This window comes from Oryzias latipes, chromosome 24 (assembly GCF_053564925.1).
Source record: "Oryzias latipes strain Hd-rR chromosome 24, Olatipes_Hd-rR_3.1".
Lineage (NCBI taxonomy): Eukaryota > Metazoa > Chordata > Actinopteri > Beloniformes > Adrianichthyidae > Oryzias > Oryzias latipes.
Window position 1 is genome coordinate 5561564 of NC_136260.1, and position 13829 is coordinate 5575392.

The 13829-nt window shown below is 43.0% G+C and overlaps 2 protein-coding genes across 3 annotated transcripts; one reads left to right on the forward strand and one right to left on the reverse strand.

The window, feature by feature from the left end:
- The first annotated feature begins 3502 nt into the window (after window positions 1-3502).
- rmdn3 (regulator of microtubule dynamics 3) lies at window positions 3503-9380 on the forward strand. The gene is made up of 12 exons (XM_004083902.5): window positions 3503-4072; window positions 5366-5555; window positions 5625-5765; window positions 6295-6610; window positions 6740-6842; window positions 6925-6985; window positions 7110-7185; window positions 7840-7917; window positions 7987-8085; window positions 8540-8593; window positions 8671-8763; window positions 8835-9380. The coding sequence occupies exons 1-12, from the start codon at window positions 3865-3867 to the stop codon at window positions 8892-8894; spliced, it is 1479 nt and encodes a 492-aa protein (XP_004083950.1). The 5' UTR covers window positions 3503-3864; the 3' UTR covers window positions 8895-9380.
- A 41-nt stretch (window positions 9381-9421) lies between these two features.
- rad51 (RAD51 recombinase) lies at window positions 9422-13406 on the reverse strand. Of its 2 annotated transcripts, none has more exons than XM_004083901.5 (10): window positions 13258-13406; window positions 12184-12317; window positions 11971-12108; window positions 11783-11900; window positions 11619-11710; window positions 11448-11542; window positions 11263-11376; window positions 10418-10547; window positions 9752-9873; window positions 9422-9684 (listed from the first exon to the last, which is right to left on the reverse strand). In XM_004083901.5, exons 1-10 carry the CDS (start codon window positions 13379-13381, stop codon window positions 9561-9563), a joined length of 1191 nt encoding a protein of 396 aa, XP_004083949.2. In that variant the 5' UTR covers window positions 13382-13406; the 3' UTR covers window positions 9422-9560. The 2 variants fall into 2 exon arrangements, with proteins under 2 accessions (XP_004083949.2, XP_011490342.1); XM_011492040.4 differs by lacking the exon at window positions 13258-13406 and adding an exon at window positions 13137-13239.
- Window positions 13407-13829: the final 423 nt, after the last annotated feature.

Consider the following 13829-nt stretch of genomic DNA (forward strand, 5'->3'; position numbering starts at 1 on the left):
ACTTAACCCTTAAACAGCAGAGCTTTAGCTCCTGTGTTTTCAACTACCATAACTCTTTAACCCTTTACTCAATTAACGTAGTTCCATAGGCTTCAGAACCAAAGAAAAGGGGCTTTAGGGTGATATTTCACAGTAGGGAAGCGTTTACACAAACATTAATCAGCCGATTCTGACATTGAGAAAAGTAGTTTTGGTCCGTAATGCCGCTATTCTTTGTATCAGAATGAGCTGACTTACACTGATCGCATGATTAGTCGAAAGGTTACGGTATCTTAGACAACATGTATTATTTAGGTCACGCCAGCAACATCTCTGGTGTTAAAGGGTTAAACCCTACAAATGGCTGCTCTTATGCACAAACTAGGAGAAAACCGTCCATGTTCCACCTAATACAAGAGCTGTCTAACTTCCTTAAAAAGAAAAACATAGTCTTAGTCTGAAGCTACGCTCAGACCACCCTTGGTGACACGTTTAAGCAGTTACTTTCGATGAAAAGTATATGTAAACATGCATAAACGTGTAAACTAGCTTTTTGGGCTTCCACATTAAAAACCCTAGCATTCATACATGCATAGGCGCATTTTTAAGACAGTTTTCATGCTCTATGTACAAAACACGTGGCCATTTAATGCACATTCCAAGTTAAACCAAGTCGAACTTTGACCAGTCAAGGACTGAGTTTTGGTAGTGACCGATGAATGACATTCCTTTCAATTCATGAAAGAAGCAATCGTTTGAAAAATGTGCATTTAGCGTGGGGTGTCCATAGCTTTACATGTAAAGGTTAGCTTTTTAATATTATGTTGGCTTGCCATACATGAGACCCAACCTGGTTTCGATAGGAACTGGATGGTTCAAGCAGAGTCAGTGGGATTAAGGAAGCTTTGGTGATTATACTTTAAATCAACTCTGAATATTTAAATACAACATTATAAAATAAAGGGGCGCAGTGGTTAGAACATTTGCCTCACAGCAAAAAGGCCCCCGGTACAAGTCCAAGCTGGGGGACCTGAACCAGAACACCTTTGGGGGGCCTTTCTGTGTGGAGTTTGCATGTTCTCCCCGTGCATGTGTGGGTTTTTTCCAGGGACTCCGGCTTCCTCCCACCGTCCAAAAACATGCTTCATAGGTCAATTGGTTACTCTAAATTGTGCCTTGGTGTGAATGTGAGTGTGCACGGGTGAGTGACTGTGGCCCTATGACAGACTGGCGACCTGTCCAGGATGTCCCCTGCCTTCTCCCACATGTGGCTGGGATGGGCTCTGTGACACCGAAAGGGGCAAAAATGGGTTTAGAAGATGAATGAATGAATGAAAACGTTTAAAAAAGCACATCAGTTAAATATAAAAATAAACTTTTTTCAATAACTGATTTATTTTTCAAACATGTTATCTTTTTATAAGCAGACATGGCTTCTGCCAAAAAAAGAAAATATTACTGACTACTTGTTGCTCTATTGAAGTTGGTCTTTTTTTTTAAGTATTTGGTTTTTTTCCCATCAGACATTTTGACGAGTTGACAGGAATGTCATAAGCAGAACCACAACAGGAACAATAACTGCATTCTATAAAAGTGAAACAATTCCGTGCTGGGGTGTCACGCACAGCTGACAAGAATAGTTAAAAACTTGCACGTCACTATTCATGTCTCAAGTCTTTTCCTGTTGATAAATGAAACTCTTTTGCAGGTTATATCTTAATGGAAAGGTTTGTATCTCTTGATGGGTTTGGGTTTGAACTGAAACAGCTGCAGTGTTTCAGTTCAAATCCGGTCTGGTTATTTAACTCTCAGGATAAATGTTTCACATTTCTGAACTGACTTCTGAAAGCAGCCGTTTAAGTCCCCTTTGTTTCAATGGCCCAGTCTCACCTTCCCATCGGCTCACTGAACCTGTCTGACTGCATACCTGCTGAGGCTGCTTGTCGTCTTCTGTGAACCTTCAGCAGGAATCACGACCCAAATGTTTCCACATCAAGTTACTTTTTCAAACCTGAATGATCAGAATACCTGAAGTCAGTGAAACAGTGAAGACAAAAGACAGCTTTAATTTTCACTGTAATTACCTTGAAAAATATTAACACTAACTGTATTTACGCAGGATCTTTCAAAGACTGATTATACTTTGTGTTTTAGTAAAAAGACAGAAAAGATCAACAGACAATCAAAAAACACAGCAAGGAGAGATCTCCGGAATGCAAGTAACTATTTATTAGATTTACAGAAAACAAGTCTTGCATGCCTGGGATGAATTCGAACCATAAAAATGTATGAACCACAGAGTCTAGAGTCTAGACACTGATGGTGGCTAATAGTTCGAACATGTCAAAGCATCATTCCAGGCGGAGAAGGAGGCCAGAGGATCATAGAATGAAGAGAAAAAGACAACTTCCATGAACTTTAATGTCAAAAGATTGATTATGGTTGGTTGAGAGAAAAGACAGGCCATTATATATTGGCTCAAGGAGAAGGCCTGATTGATGAAGGAGTGTAGAGTGAAGGAACAACCTAGCGTACCTGGAAGTGAGGTAGATTTTTGTTCATCTTTAATAGCGTTGAAAAATAATAAATTCTATAATCAAACTGATAACTAAAGCAGGGCCTGAGATCCCCCGCTTCTTGTCTTCTGATCATTTCAACCAAAAGCCAAGCCAAAATGTCTTTTCAGCGGTATGACTCTCGATTCTTTGGAACAGTCAGGACCTGAGGGCTGCAGATACTGTAGATGTTTTTAGGGAAAGGCTTAAGACCCTTTTTAACTTGACTTTTATTCAGTCATTTGTTTGTGTCTTTTGATGTTACACAGGGTTATTAAACACTCATTTTACTATTCCTTTAAAAAAAGTTTTAACGTTTATTAAAATGTCTACCAACTCAAAAGATTTTCCAAAAGAACTAAATAAATGTGTTACATTAACTATACCTTTAGATAAAATCTCAAAAAGGCAAGTCAGGTTCTACATTCATCTTTTTTGTAGAACATATTGGATGGAGAACTACTAATAACAAAATGTTTTCTATCTTTATTTAAAATATATTCTTTGACAACTGCTAATTGCTAGGATGGACAAATTCTTACAAAACAATAAAACACATCTTATCGTCTGCCTCCACCCAACCCAATTATCTCTATCCTCTTAATTTATGCGCCTTGTGAACCATCCTACTATTATCTTTCCATACAATATCAACCTCCTCTGGTTTTCTTTAAACTTCCTGGCAGCTCCAACCTCAACATCTTCCCATAAATATATATTCACTGTCGCTACAAACTGTTTTTGCTAAACATACTTAAAAAATCTAAATATATGCTTATTTGTTATATTACTTTTTTTAAAACCAATTTTAGTTAAAGTTTGATCTAATCATTTTATAATTCAGCTTTGAACTTCTTAATAAAAATTACAGACTTTTATTTAGAAACGTGCTTTTCAAGTACGCATGCGCGCAGTTGCTGTTTTCGTGCTTGCCAGTTTTTTAATTTGAAATCTTCAACCGGAAACGCATTCTAGCTGCAAATGTTTTTAGCCTGGTCTTTCACTTCGCAAATTGGTGCTTGGCGCGTCGTTTTGGCTTCAAACAAAATGTTTTTGTTAGATTTGTATTTTTGTTAAATAAATGTTTTATGCCTAATTACGTAATAGTAAATTAACAAATAAACCGGAAGTGCTTTTTTTTAATCATCAAAGCTTTATTGGCTCATAGCTAGGAACATTAGCCATCGTGCAAGCAGTCATTTGCTTAGGAACGATAAATGAGGTCAGGTGTGCGCTGTCATGTTATCCTGACAGTCATCTCTACCGGTTATGTCCGCGCGCCTGACGCCGTCCGTAAGTGAGATCGGACCAGTGTGAGTCGACCGGAGCCATGATGAGCATCCCGCTGGGCAGGAACGGCTGGATCGGGCTCGCGGCGGGAGCCACCGCCGGCCTGGGGCTGATCGCCTTCATCATCTACAAGGAGATCCGCAGGACCAGGACTCCGCTCGAGCCGCTCTCCAGGAGCCGCGCGGCACCGCAGCCGCTGGGCCGCGCGGGTGGAGGGGCCAGCCCGCAGGAACCGCTGGATGCGCAGGGTGGGTGATGGACAGATGCTGCTCCAGATAACAACAGCAATAATAGTAATAAGATAAATACGTTCAGTTAAATGCAGCAGCTGCTGCTGGAGTAACTAAACTTACGACAGGTTAGGTTAAATAGACCAAAGGAAACCTCCATAATTTATTATTAAAGCACGTGCCATTCATTATTTGATTACACAGAAGAATGCATTACCATTAATTATTCAAACTTTCTGTTAATGCAACTTTTTAGGATTGAGATAAGTTACAAATATATTTAAATGGAAGCACAACTAGAATTTGTGTGCAGATTTAAAATTATGTCACTTTAACTTAATGGTTTAGTTGACAGATGTCAATAAAGGTTGCTAACTTTAAACTATTGAAAAATACATTTTTCTATCTTTTTTTTTCACTGGGATCTACTTTTGTTATTACACTATTACAGACAAGAATTTGTGCTTTGATAAATGTTTATTTACAACAACTTTCTGTTTTTAATTCATTAACATTTGGGTTTATATTTATTTTTATATGCTTTTATCATGGTTGACTTTTTTACTATAGTTTATTTTTTTAAATTACATTTGCATTTTTTTGCATTTCATGACAAGAAATGCTTCCAGTCTTTGGTAATGTAATAATCTATAATGTAATAAAACCAAAAAGTACATAGTTGATGTCATAGAGCAGGTTATACGAAATTTAGGCTTTCCAAATTCTTTAGATTTAGTTTAAAATGGAAACTCCAAAAGCAAATCCATAGTTATTAGAACTGTATTGAATACACACAGTATATTGCATAGTTGAGTCAAAAATGCTGTGAATTGAAATCAAAGGGATTGTGTATTTTTCCGTAAATGTCAGCTTACATTTGTGTTTTTTTTCTTATTCTTGTTTTTTACACGGACATTGAAAGGTTTCACTAAAGTAGGATGCTGCACATGTAATGAATATTAATGTGTATTAATATTCAGTCTTTACAATTTAGTTTGTTTTTCTACAATTGTTAAAGCTTTCCTGAAACTAGTCTAGGCTGAAACATCGAAGAAAGGAAGCGGAAAGGACCTCTTTTCAAAATAAAAGCGAAAGCTTTGCATCTCTGTCTTTGCCTAAAGGACAGTTTCTGATTGTTATAGCTGCAAAGAGCTGCAGCTTCCATGAGTTTTACACTGTTGACAGTAACTTTTCTTTTGGTGGATCTTTGTTTACATCAGATGACTTTTGTTTTTCTCCTGCAGCTCCTGCTCGGTTTAGATTTTCCTCTGTAAAGCTTTTGAAGTTCTGTGTGGGCGTGTCCCCCTGCAGAGATGGAGGCGCAGCAGCAGGCGCTGGCGGCGGTGGAGGCCGTGGTTCAGAGCTTGTCCCCCCAGCAGGAGCTGGAGCTCAGGAAGCAGCTGGACCAGGTCCTGGGCAGTGTGGCTTCGCTGCGCTCCGAGGTGGCAGAGCTGAGGGGGGGCCTGCAGGACATTGCCCTGCAGATCATTCAGGACATCAAGTGAGTGACGAGTCTGTCCCGGCCCGCTCGCGCGGGACAGAAAACCCAACGCTCTCCCTCCGCTTTTAGGAAGGGCGTTGAGGACAATCAGCGCATCCGCCGGCGGCGGCAAGTCCACAGAGACCGCACCGACTCCGCCAGCTCCAGCTCCATCTACTTCACCGCCAGCCAGGGAATGAGCAGCACGTGTGAGGAGACCAGCGAGGGGGGGTGAGTTCAGAACTCCGACTGTGTGGTGGAACATCCGAACATGGAAATGTGTCCCCAGATGGGGAGTGTCACATGATAAGCTCCTGCACATTAGGATTCAAGCAGCTTCATGGTGATAAGAGAGTGGACTTGTTACCATGGCAACAATCGTGGCGTTCTCCATCCTCTCAGTCCAGAACATTTCCATGTTTTTTTGCATGAAGATCGGCCTCAACATCTGCTTCACCTTCACCCAGTCCACTGTGCGCTCTGTGAAGCGGTTGCCATGACAACCTCTAAAATCTAGCTGGCCTGCGTTGTAAAAGTAAAACCACAGGAACAAGCGTCCACTTAGTTTACACACAATAAACACTCCGTCTGGCTTCCCCTGACTACATCAAAGTGTTGCTATAGCAACAGTGAGAGAGTGATGAGCATAAGCAGAAGCCTCTGTTTCTCACTGGGAATATCCCGGTTAAATGGAGGTCGATAATAAAATTCTTACTGCATAGTAAAGTGTAGGAATCTGGACGTGTTGGTGTCTGCTCAGGTACTCCACGGCGTACGCAGACTCCGACTTCACGGACAGAGAGGAGGCAGACAAGCAGCCCGAGTCTGAGGAAGAGGAGGACCAGAGCTGCGCGACAGTTCTCACCCTCCGCCAGGAGGACTCACCAGAGGAGGAGGACGGGGTGGATGAGGAAGAGGATGACGATGAAGAGGAAAATGAGGGAAGTCTGCAGCAGCCTAACGAGGTGCCGAGCGGAGAGCTGGCTCTCCTCCTGGCTCAGAGCGACATCCTGCACACGGGAGACGCCAGCCTGAAGGCCGAAGGCTTCCGGCTGCTGCTGGACAACCGAGCGGAGGTGAGTCGCCGCCGCCTTTCACTTCGTTACAGCTCAGTTTCATAAGTTCACCGCTTGCCTGCATGAAGGAGGCTCAGCATGAATGCAGACGTCTGAGATGGTCATGTTGATGATCTGCTCCTCCTGCAGCACGGACACAGCAGGGAGTTTCTATGGCGACTGGCTCGAGCGTACGTGGACGTGTACTTTGCTGCTCAGGACAAACAGGAGAGGATGAGCTATGCACAGAAAGGTGGGACTCTCAGAATCGCTTTCCCATGATCCTTTACTCCGCCGGGACTGACGGAAGCCCGTGTGTGTTTTCTCTGTTGAAGGTCGTGACGAAGCCGAAGCGGCTCTGAAGAGGAACGGCCTAAACGCAGAGTGTCACAAATGGTAACGCCAGTTTGAAGTGTGTGTCGTTTTAAACGTAAGAGTGTGTGTGCGTTACTGAGGTGGGAAAAGGGCATTTGCGTGGTTTGAGCTCTGCGGTGCGTCTGGACTCCTCTGCTGTGTTCAGGTTGGCAGTGCTGAGCAGCCTGAGCGCGGAGCACGACAGCACACACAGCAAACTGAAGAGCGGCTTCCTCCTGAAGGTGAGGCACACACACAACCCACCTCACATCTGCTACGTTCTCACACGGGAAAACCTCTCCAGCTGCTTCATGAAATCGTTTTTTTAATCTAAAATACTTAAACAGGTTTCAGAACTCTGGGAAATCCTTGGCAGATTGAGGGCAGTGAAGGCAGCACCTCTGGGAATGAAAACAAAGGGGTTTTCTCAGATGCTTTTATCTTTCAGTGCTTCCCCTTTTGGGGGAATCAGGTGATTTATAGTAAAACAGAAGCTGGGATCAAAGGTCTTCTTCTTTTTTGTAGTCAGAGGTGAGACTGTACCATTTACTGTAAAAACTCTTCCCCTCCCCTTCCTGTTGTAAATAGGAAGTATCATTGCTTCCTGATACGGGCGCTGCCATGTTGAAACCAGTCGATTGATTGGTCCGAGTCGCTCTATCGACTGGTTTCAACATGGCGGCGCCCGTATCAGGAAGCAATGGCGAGGGATTTGGCCGGAGGTTAAGCATTTTCTATGGGTGACGTCACAGTCTGTAGTCTGGATTCAAACATCATGAACTACTTTCAATGAAAAAAAAACACTTCCCGCTCAGAGGAGGAAACGTCTAATGAGACGTTTGTTTCTGGGTCTAGACACTCAGATTTTGGTAAAAACGGTTTCCTGTGACCCTCAGGAGCATCTGGACCGAGCGCTCCGCCTGCGAGACGACGACCCCGTCTGCTACTTCCTGCTAGGCCGATGGTGCTTTGAGGTGAAAGCCGGACTCTTGTGCTCGGGCCGTAACTCTGCGGACCACTCAAACTGGTTTCTGGGGTTGCAGGTGGCGTCGCTGGACTGGTTGGAGAAGAAGGCGGCGGCTGCTCTTTATCGGAGCGCCCCCACCTCCTCACTGCATGATGCACTGGAGAACTTTCTGAAGGTGCGGCTCCCTTCTGCAGCTTCACGCTCGGATTGTTGGATCTAGATGCAGCAGATCCACATCACTTATGAAAAGCAAAACCTTTTCATGTAAAGTGGCCCCGCCCCCTATTGGAGGAGTTTTATTTAATCTAGAGTCATCTAGAGTATTTTGTGTTTTAAAAAAAATTTTTTATAACCCCCTAAACTCTCCAAAACCAAATTTCAAAATAAGAGTTAATGATCCCACAGAAATGGAAGTTTAAAGATGTTCATGTTCGTCACTTCTTAATAGAAGAGCCATCTTCCTCACTTAAATTGATGGAATTGGACCTTTTAACGGTCCAAACAGGCCCTACCCTTCGGTTGAGGTTTTTTCTGCAGAGAGCGTTGAACCCTTTTTTTCTGTCATGTTTCCTTCTTTAGGTCTCAAACTGCTTTAGAACATTTCACTGACTTTCCTTCAACTTTTTCAGGCAGAGGAGCTCAGTCCAGGTTTTTCCAGGATGGTGAGACTTTACATCGCCATGGTAACAACCCGCTCTACTCTGTGGATGTGCGATGTGCTTCTGGCAGTGGCTCACCGTGCGCTCCTGTGTTTGTTCAGTGTCACAAAAAGCTCGGGAACATCTCCGAGGCCACAAACTGGGCGGAGCTGGCGCTGAACACGGCCTCCAGCTGCGACGAAGCGCCGACCAACGTAAGACCCGCCCCCTCAAACACGGGCTACAGGGCTGCATACCCGAAAGATCACGCTTTCCCCATTTTCAGGCTGCAGAGGCGAGGAAACTGGAGGCTGAGCTGCGCGTCTTAACAGATGGGAACAAGTGACGGTTCCTGGAAGATCTGTTGGTGTGAAGCATCACTGTGAAACTCTGATTTCAGACCTGGAGTGCTCGTGTGTGTGTGTGGAGTCCTGATTTAACTGTTTTAACTTATTGAATCTTTAACGTTTTTGTCTTTTTTATCTCAGAGACCAAAAGGAGAAAATTATTTTGAAGGAGGTTTGAACAGAAATACCCATAACTCAGAGAGACTCAGCAAAGTGAACTTTGACCTGTCCTTTCTTTTTCTTGGAGTCATTCCTTTGTTTTCGGTGATGTGGAGTTTCCATCCAGGGTTGTTTTTGAGGAAATCTGGGACTATGGAGCCAGAGATTGAATCGGTTCTGGATCAGTCCCAAACTAACGAGGTTTAGGTGTGATTGAAGGAAGCGGAGCGTGTGACCTTTGAGCATGAAGCCTATTTTGAGCCGGAAAAGGTCCTTTTGTCTGACCATCACATAATTTATGAAAACAATAAATGTTCTGTTTTGAGCGTTGAGTTTGAAGTTTCCTCAACAAAAAAAAACATTAAAGTTTGCTTTTTAATTATAAAATAAATTTAATTTAAAGAATATGTACAGATGGATGAAGTGTTTTAATAGACAATTCTTTTGAGTGAAGAACTATTTATCAGAAAACGGTCCCTAAATGCTGATGGCGTTCCTCCTGCTGCTCAGTCCTTGGCGTCGCCCACGCCGTCGGCGTTGATGGCGAACATGGCCTCGGCCTCAGGCAGGCAAGGCGAGTCGTAGATCTTGCAGATCCGGGTTTCCCCTCGACCTTTCCTCAGATACAACCTGAGCGAAGCAGCAGGGCTTTAGATGGAGGCGCGGCGGCACAGAACTGGGTCGGAGGGAAACTCACCGTGTGGTGGAGGCGTGCGCCAGGATGTTCCCTCCGATGGGTTTCTTAGGATCCGCAGAAAACATGGCTGCCCCGTCCACTTGCGCAACCACCTGGTTGGTTATCACCACGGCAACGCCAAACTGCAACAACAGAAGTCAGAATGGGAAAGTTGGATCCGGTGATCCGGTTCCCCCAAATTAACAACTATTTAGTTTCAAACAAAGACTCAACAGGAATTTTCCTTTCAGCCTTTGTGGCAAAAAATAAAATAAAATACATATATATTTTTTTAACCCTTGTGCTATCTTGTCCTTACATTGACGTGTTCTCCCTACCATGACAAAGGTGGATAAAGGTGGAAAGATTTCATGTAATCCATGGACACCAGTGAAGATCACAAATCATTGAAGAAAAAGGTTCAGAGCACTGTCTAGTGGGTCTAGATGACCCAACTCCCAACGTTAAAGTACCTAGGATAGCACAAGGGTTACAGTTTCTATTTGAACCTAAAACTTTGTACGCTGTGCTGATAGTTTTTGTCTACAAATCAAACCCCCAAAATGTTGGTAAATAAATAAAAATAGATAATTCTGGATTTTGTTCATAAAAACCACCACATCTGAATCTGGATCATATTTGTAATCTAGAGGTGAGAATCTGCAGGGATCAGAGGTGGGCCCGTACCTCGTCTGCCAGTCGCAGCAGCATGCGCAGGAACCGGCCCAGGTGCCCCTGCCGGGCCGACAGCTCTCCTCGACCCGAGTAGTCGGTTCTGTACAGAGCAGTGGCGCTATCCACGATCAGCAGGGCATACCTGAGACACAAACGCACCATCTAAAGTAATCTAAAGCTGATGTTCTGATGCTTTTTTTACAATACAGATGAACTGACAACTTTTTTTTTAACAGCAGTTCCATTTGTCAACCTCCTTCGGTAGAATATTACATTTGGCTGCATGTGTGGGTTTTCTCTGCGGCTTCCTCACAAAGTCCACCAAATATGATGACCAGTGAGGCACCTGAAAAGTCCTCGCTGTCTGTGCACTAACAGAGCCACCAGCAGGGGGCAGTTCTGTCTGAGGTTTATCCTGATGGATCTCATCAGTTATCAACATTAAGAACATCTGACTCCTCCATCCACCTCCATGCTGATGACATAATCCTCTATTTCATTGCCGCCCCCTCCTGACATACTGTTTCCCTCAATAACATGTCAATAAACATATATATATATTTAAATGTATTGATTTTTTATCTCTCATTCTTCAAATGAACCTATTTGCTGCATTGTAAAAGAAGGATAAACATTCAACTAGAGGCAACCAGTTATGCTAGTTTGGCCAAAATCAGCATATTCATGATAAAAAGATTACTGGGAATGATTTGAAAATAGATTTTAAAAAAAGATGATCGGACTTTAAAGCTCAAACACTTGGGTATGTGACCTTTGACTGAATGTGTTCGGAAACCTGCAAACTGTCTGATCTCAGGAAGTGGACTGGAGGACAGCAGAAGGTGTGAAGGACTCACCTGGACTCTGCCATCATGGCTGAAGCTTGGTACAGCAGTTGGGTCTGATGGTCGGTGTTGAAGGCGCGGGCGTACGCCACGTTGTCCAGGACGTCACTGCCCACCAGACCGTACCTGAAGAGCCCAGAGTTTTAACATTTTCTCAAAGTAAGATGAGGAGTTTGACGCTCACGGTGGAAACTCGCCTCTCTGCCACAGCGAGGAGCCTCTCTGGTCTGAAGGTCCCCTCTGTGTCGATGTACATCGCTTTCCCTTCTCCTCCCCCTTGATCGATGGGCAGCTGCAAACAGAACAGAGGACTGAAAGCTTCACGTGATCAGACAGATGGAAGTTTGGCCATTCCGCGCTGATCTTACCTGACACGTGACAGCGAGGGTGTGGCACAGCTGCGTCTTCCCCGTGCGAAACTCCCCAAACATCTCTGTGATGGAGCCTGTCTCAATACCACCTGAACTCAGGAAGGAAAAGGTCAACATTCTTCAAATCCTCAGGGATGGTGAAGGAGCTCCAGCAAACTCACCCTGCAGGAGTTTGTCCAGCTCTTTGGATCCTGTGGAGATCTGGATGATCTCCGACCTTCTCTGGTGGAACTCTGTGGCTGTAGTGAAACCCATCGGTACTAGCTTGGCAGCTTCAGTCTGAGAGAGATAACAGAACCGTTAGGTAGGAGCAGCAGAATCCCTGAAGCCAGAAGCTGCTGTTCCTCACTAGGATCTTGTCGGCTTTGGCCTCGCTGATGCCTTTGATGTTGAGCAGCTCCTTCTTGGGAGCGTACGCCACGGCCTCAATGGTGTGGAAGCCTGCGTCCTCCAGTTTCTTGATGTCGCTGGAGCTGATTCCACACTGCTGCAAGCAGAAACCAAAATGTTTAAGACAACAAAGCTTCTGCAAAAGACACAATAGAACTATCAGGGTTCAAACCTCCAGTCTGCTAAGAGGCTGCGGCCCAAAGTTCTCCTCCTCCTCCACCGCCACTTCTGCCTCCACCCGAGCCTCGCTCCTCATGGCCATGACTCTTGAATGAAAAGCTGAATTCTCCTCAGGCAGGGTCCTCACTGCACAGAGTCAAAAAGGAGTGTCAGAGCAGCAAACACCACGATACAAAACAAAACAGGACAGAAAGTTTAAGGAGGTCTAATGCTTTCATTTAACTAAATCCTACTGATTTAATACTAGTTTTTCTTCAAAACATAAAAGACTTGAGGATATTTTCTTAAACTAAAATAGGAGCGTTTTAAACGACCCAAAACACCTAAGCACAGAATAAGAATATTAACAGTAACTTAAAACTTAAACACGTGAAACATGATTTCCCAGCATGCAATTATCCATCAATCCTCTTTAGAGGTTTTTAAGCAATATACTGAATACTAACGAATTTTTATTAGTCAAATAATTTTAAATATATACGTTTAAATTACTTTTCTTTCCTCTACATAATTCAGGGAATAAAGTGGCATTATCAAACCAATTTGCAGCCTGTTATGCAGCAGGGATTTGTAGTTCTTAGTTGTAGTTGATAAAATAAAATGTTAACTGCAGCGTCTCAGCAGGTGTTCAAAGCTTTTTTTAATCCGCATTTTATAATAAATGATTAGAAGAGACAAATGTTTTCTAAAGTTAACATTGCCTGTTGAAGTTACACCCCGTTGTTCAAATTCAAAAACTTTATTGATAAGTTGACGTAACACTTATGGGGAAACCAGTGTTTAACCAAACGACTACAAACTGACTCCTATAAATCAAAGTTTTCCAATAACAACAGCAGCTGTTCATATTTTCAAAAGGCTTATTTGTATCTTTCAAAGCATTTTTTGGCTAAATTGAAGTCGCCCGCTAACTTAGCTTTAGCGCTAATTTGCGTAATTTCGTACAAAAAGTTTGATCTTCCGTAAAGCTGCTCTGGGTTTAAGAGCAAAGAGCCAAGTGTCATGGTTCGAACCCCCTAGAAGCAGTGACATTTTTCTACTAAAGACCACGGTTTCGATGAAATACCTGCTGCTTTGTTCTGTTTGCTGATCCTACAAACAAAACTCCCGCGCACGAGATTCCTGTCGAACGCGATGACGTCACATGTGTTCCCATGCCTTGACAAAACAGGAAACCGGAAAAGGAACATTTTTTTTATCAAGTAAAAAATAAAGAACTAAACATTTTCGGTTTTAGCTTCGTAAATGGATATTAGTTTGAAATTGTTTTCCACAAAAACATAAAATATGTATACTTAAATCTTAAAAAAAGAGGCTTGCTCATAATGTGAAAAGCTACAAAGAACAGGGATCCGTTAAAAATCCAAAATTTCTCATTAGGAAGATCTGTTTAAACGCATTTTCCCCTCAATTTCATGTTTATAAGTAATGTCTTTACCAAATAAAATGTCTGTCAGACACGTTTTTGTGATTATTTTAACAAAAAAAGTCTTCAAAAGTGGTATTTAGATTCATTTATTCATCCGTGACTAATAAGGTTTTCAGTAAACATTGAAATAAACCTTTATTTTGATAGAGCAAAGATTTCACTGAATTGTAAAAGCACTTTCAGGCATCATTGGCATCTTGTTTAAATTT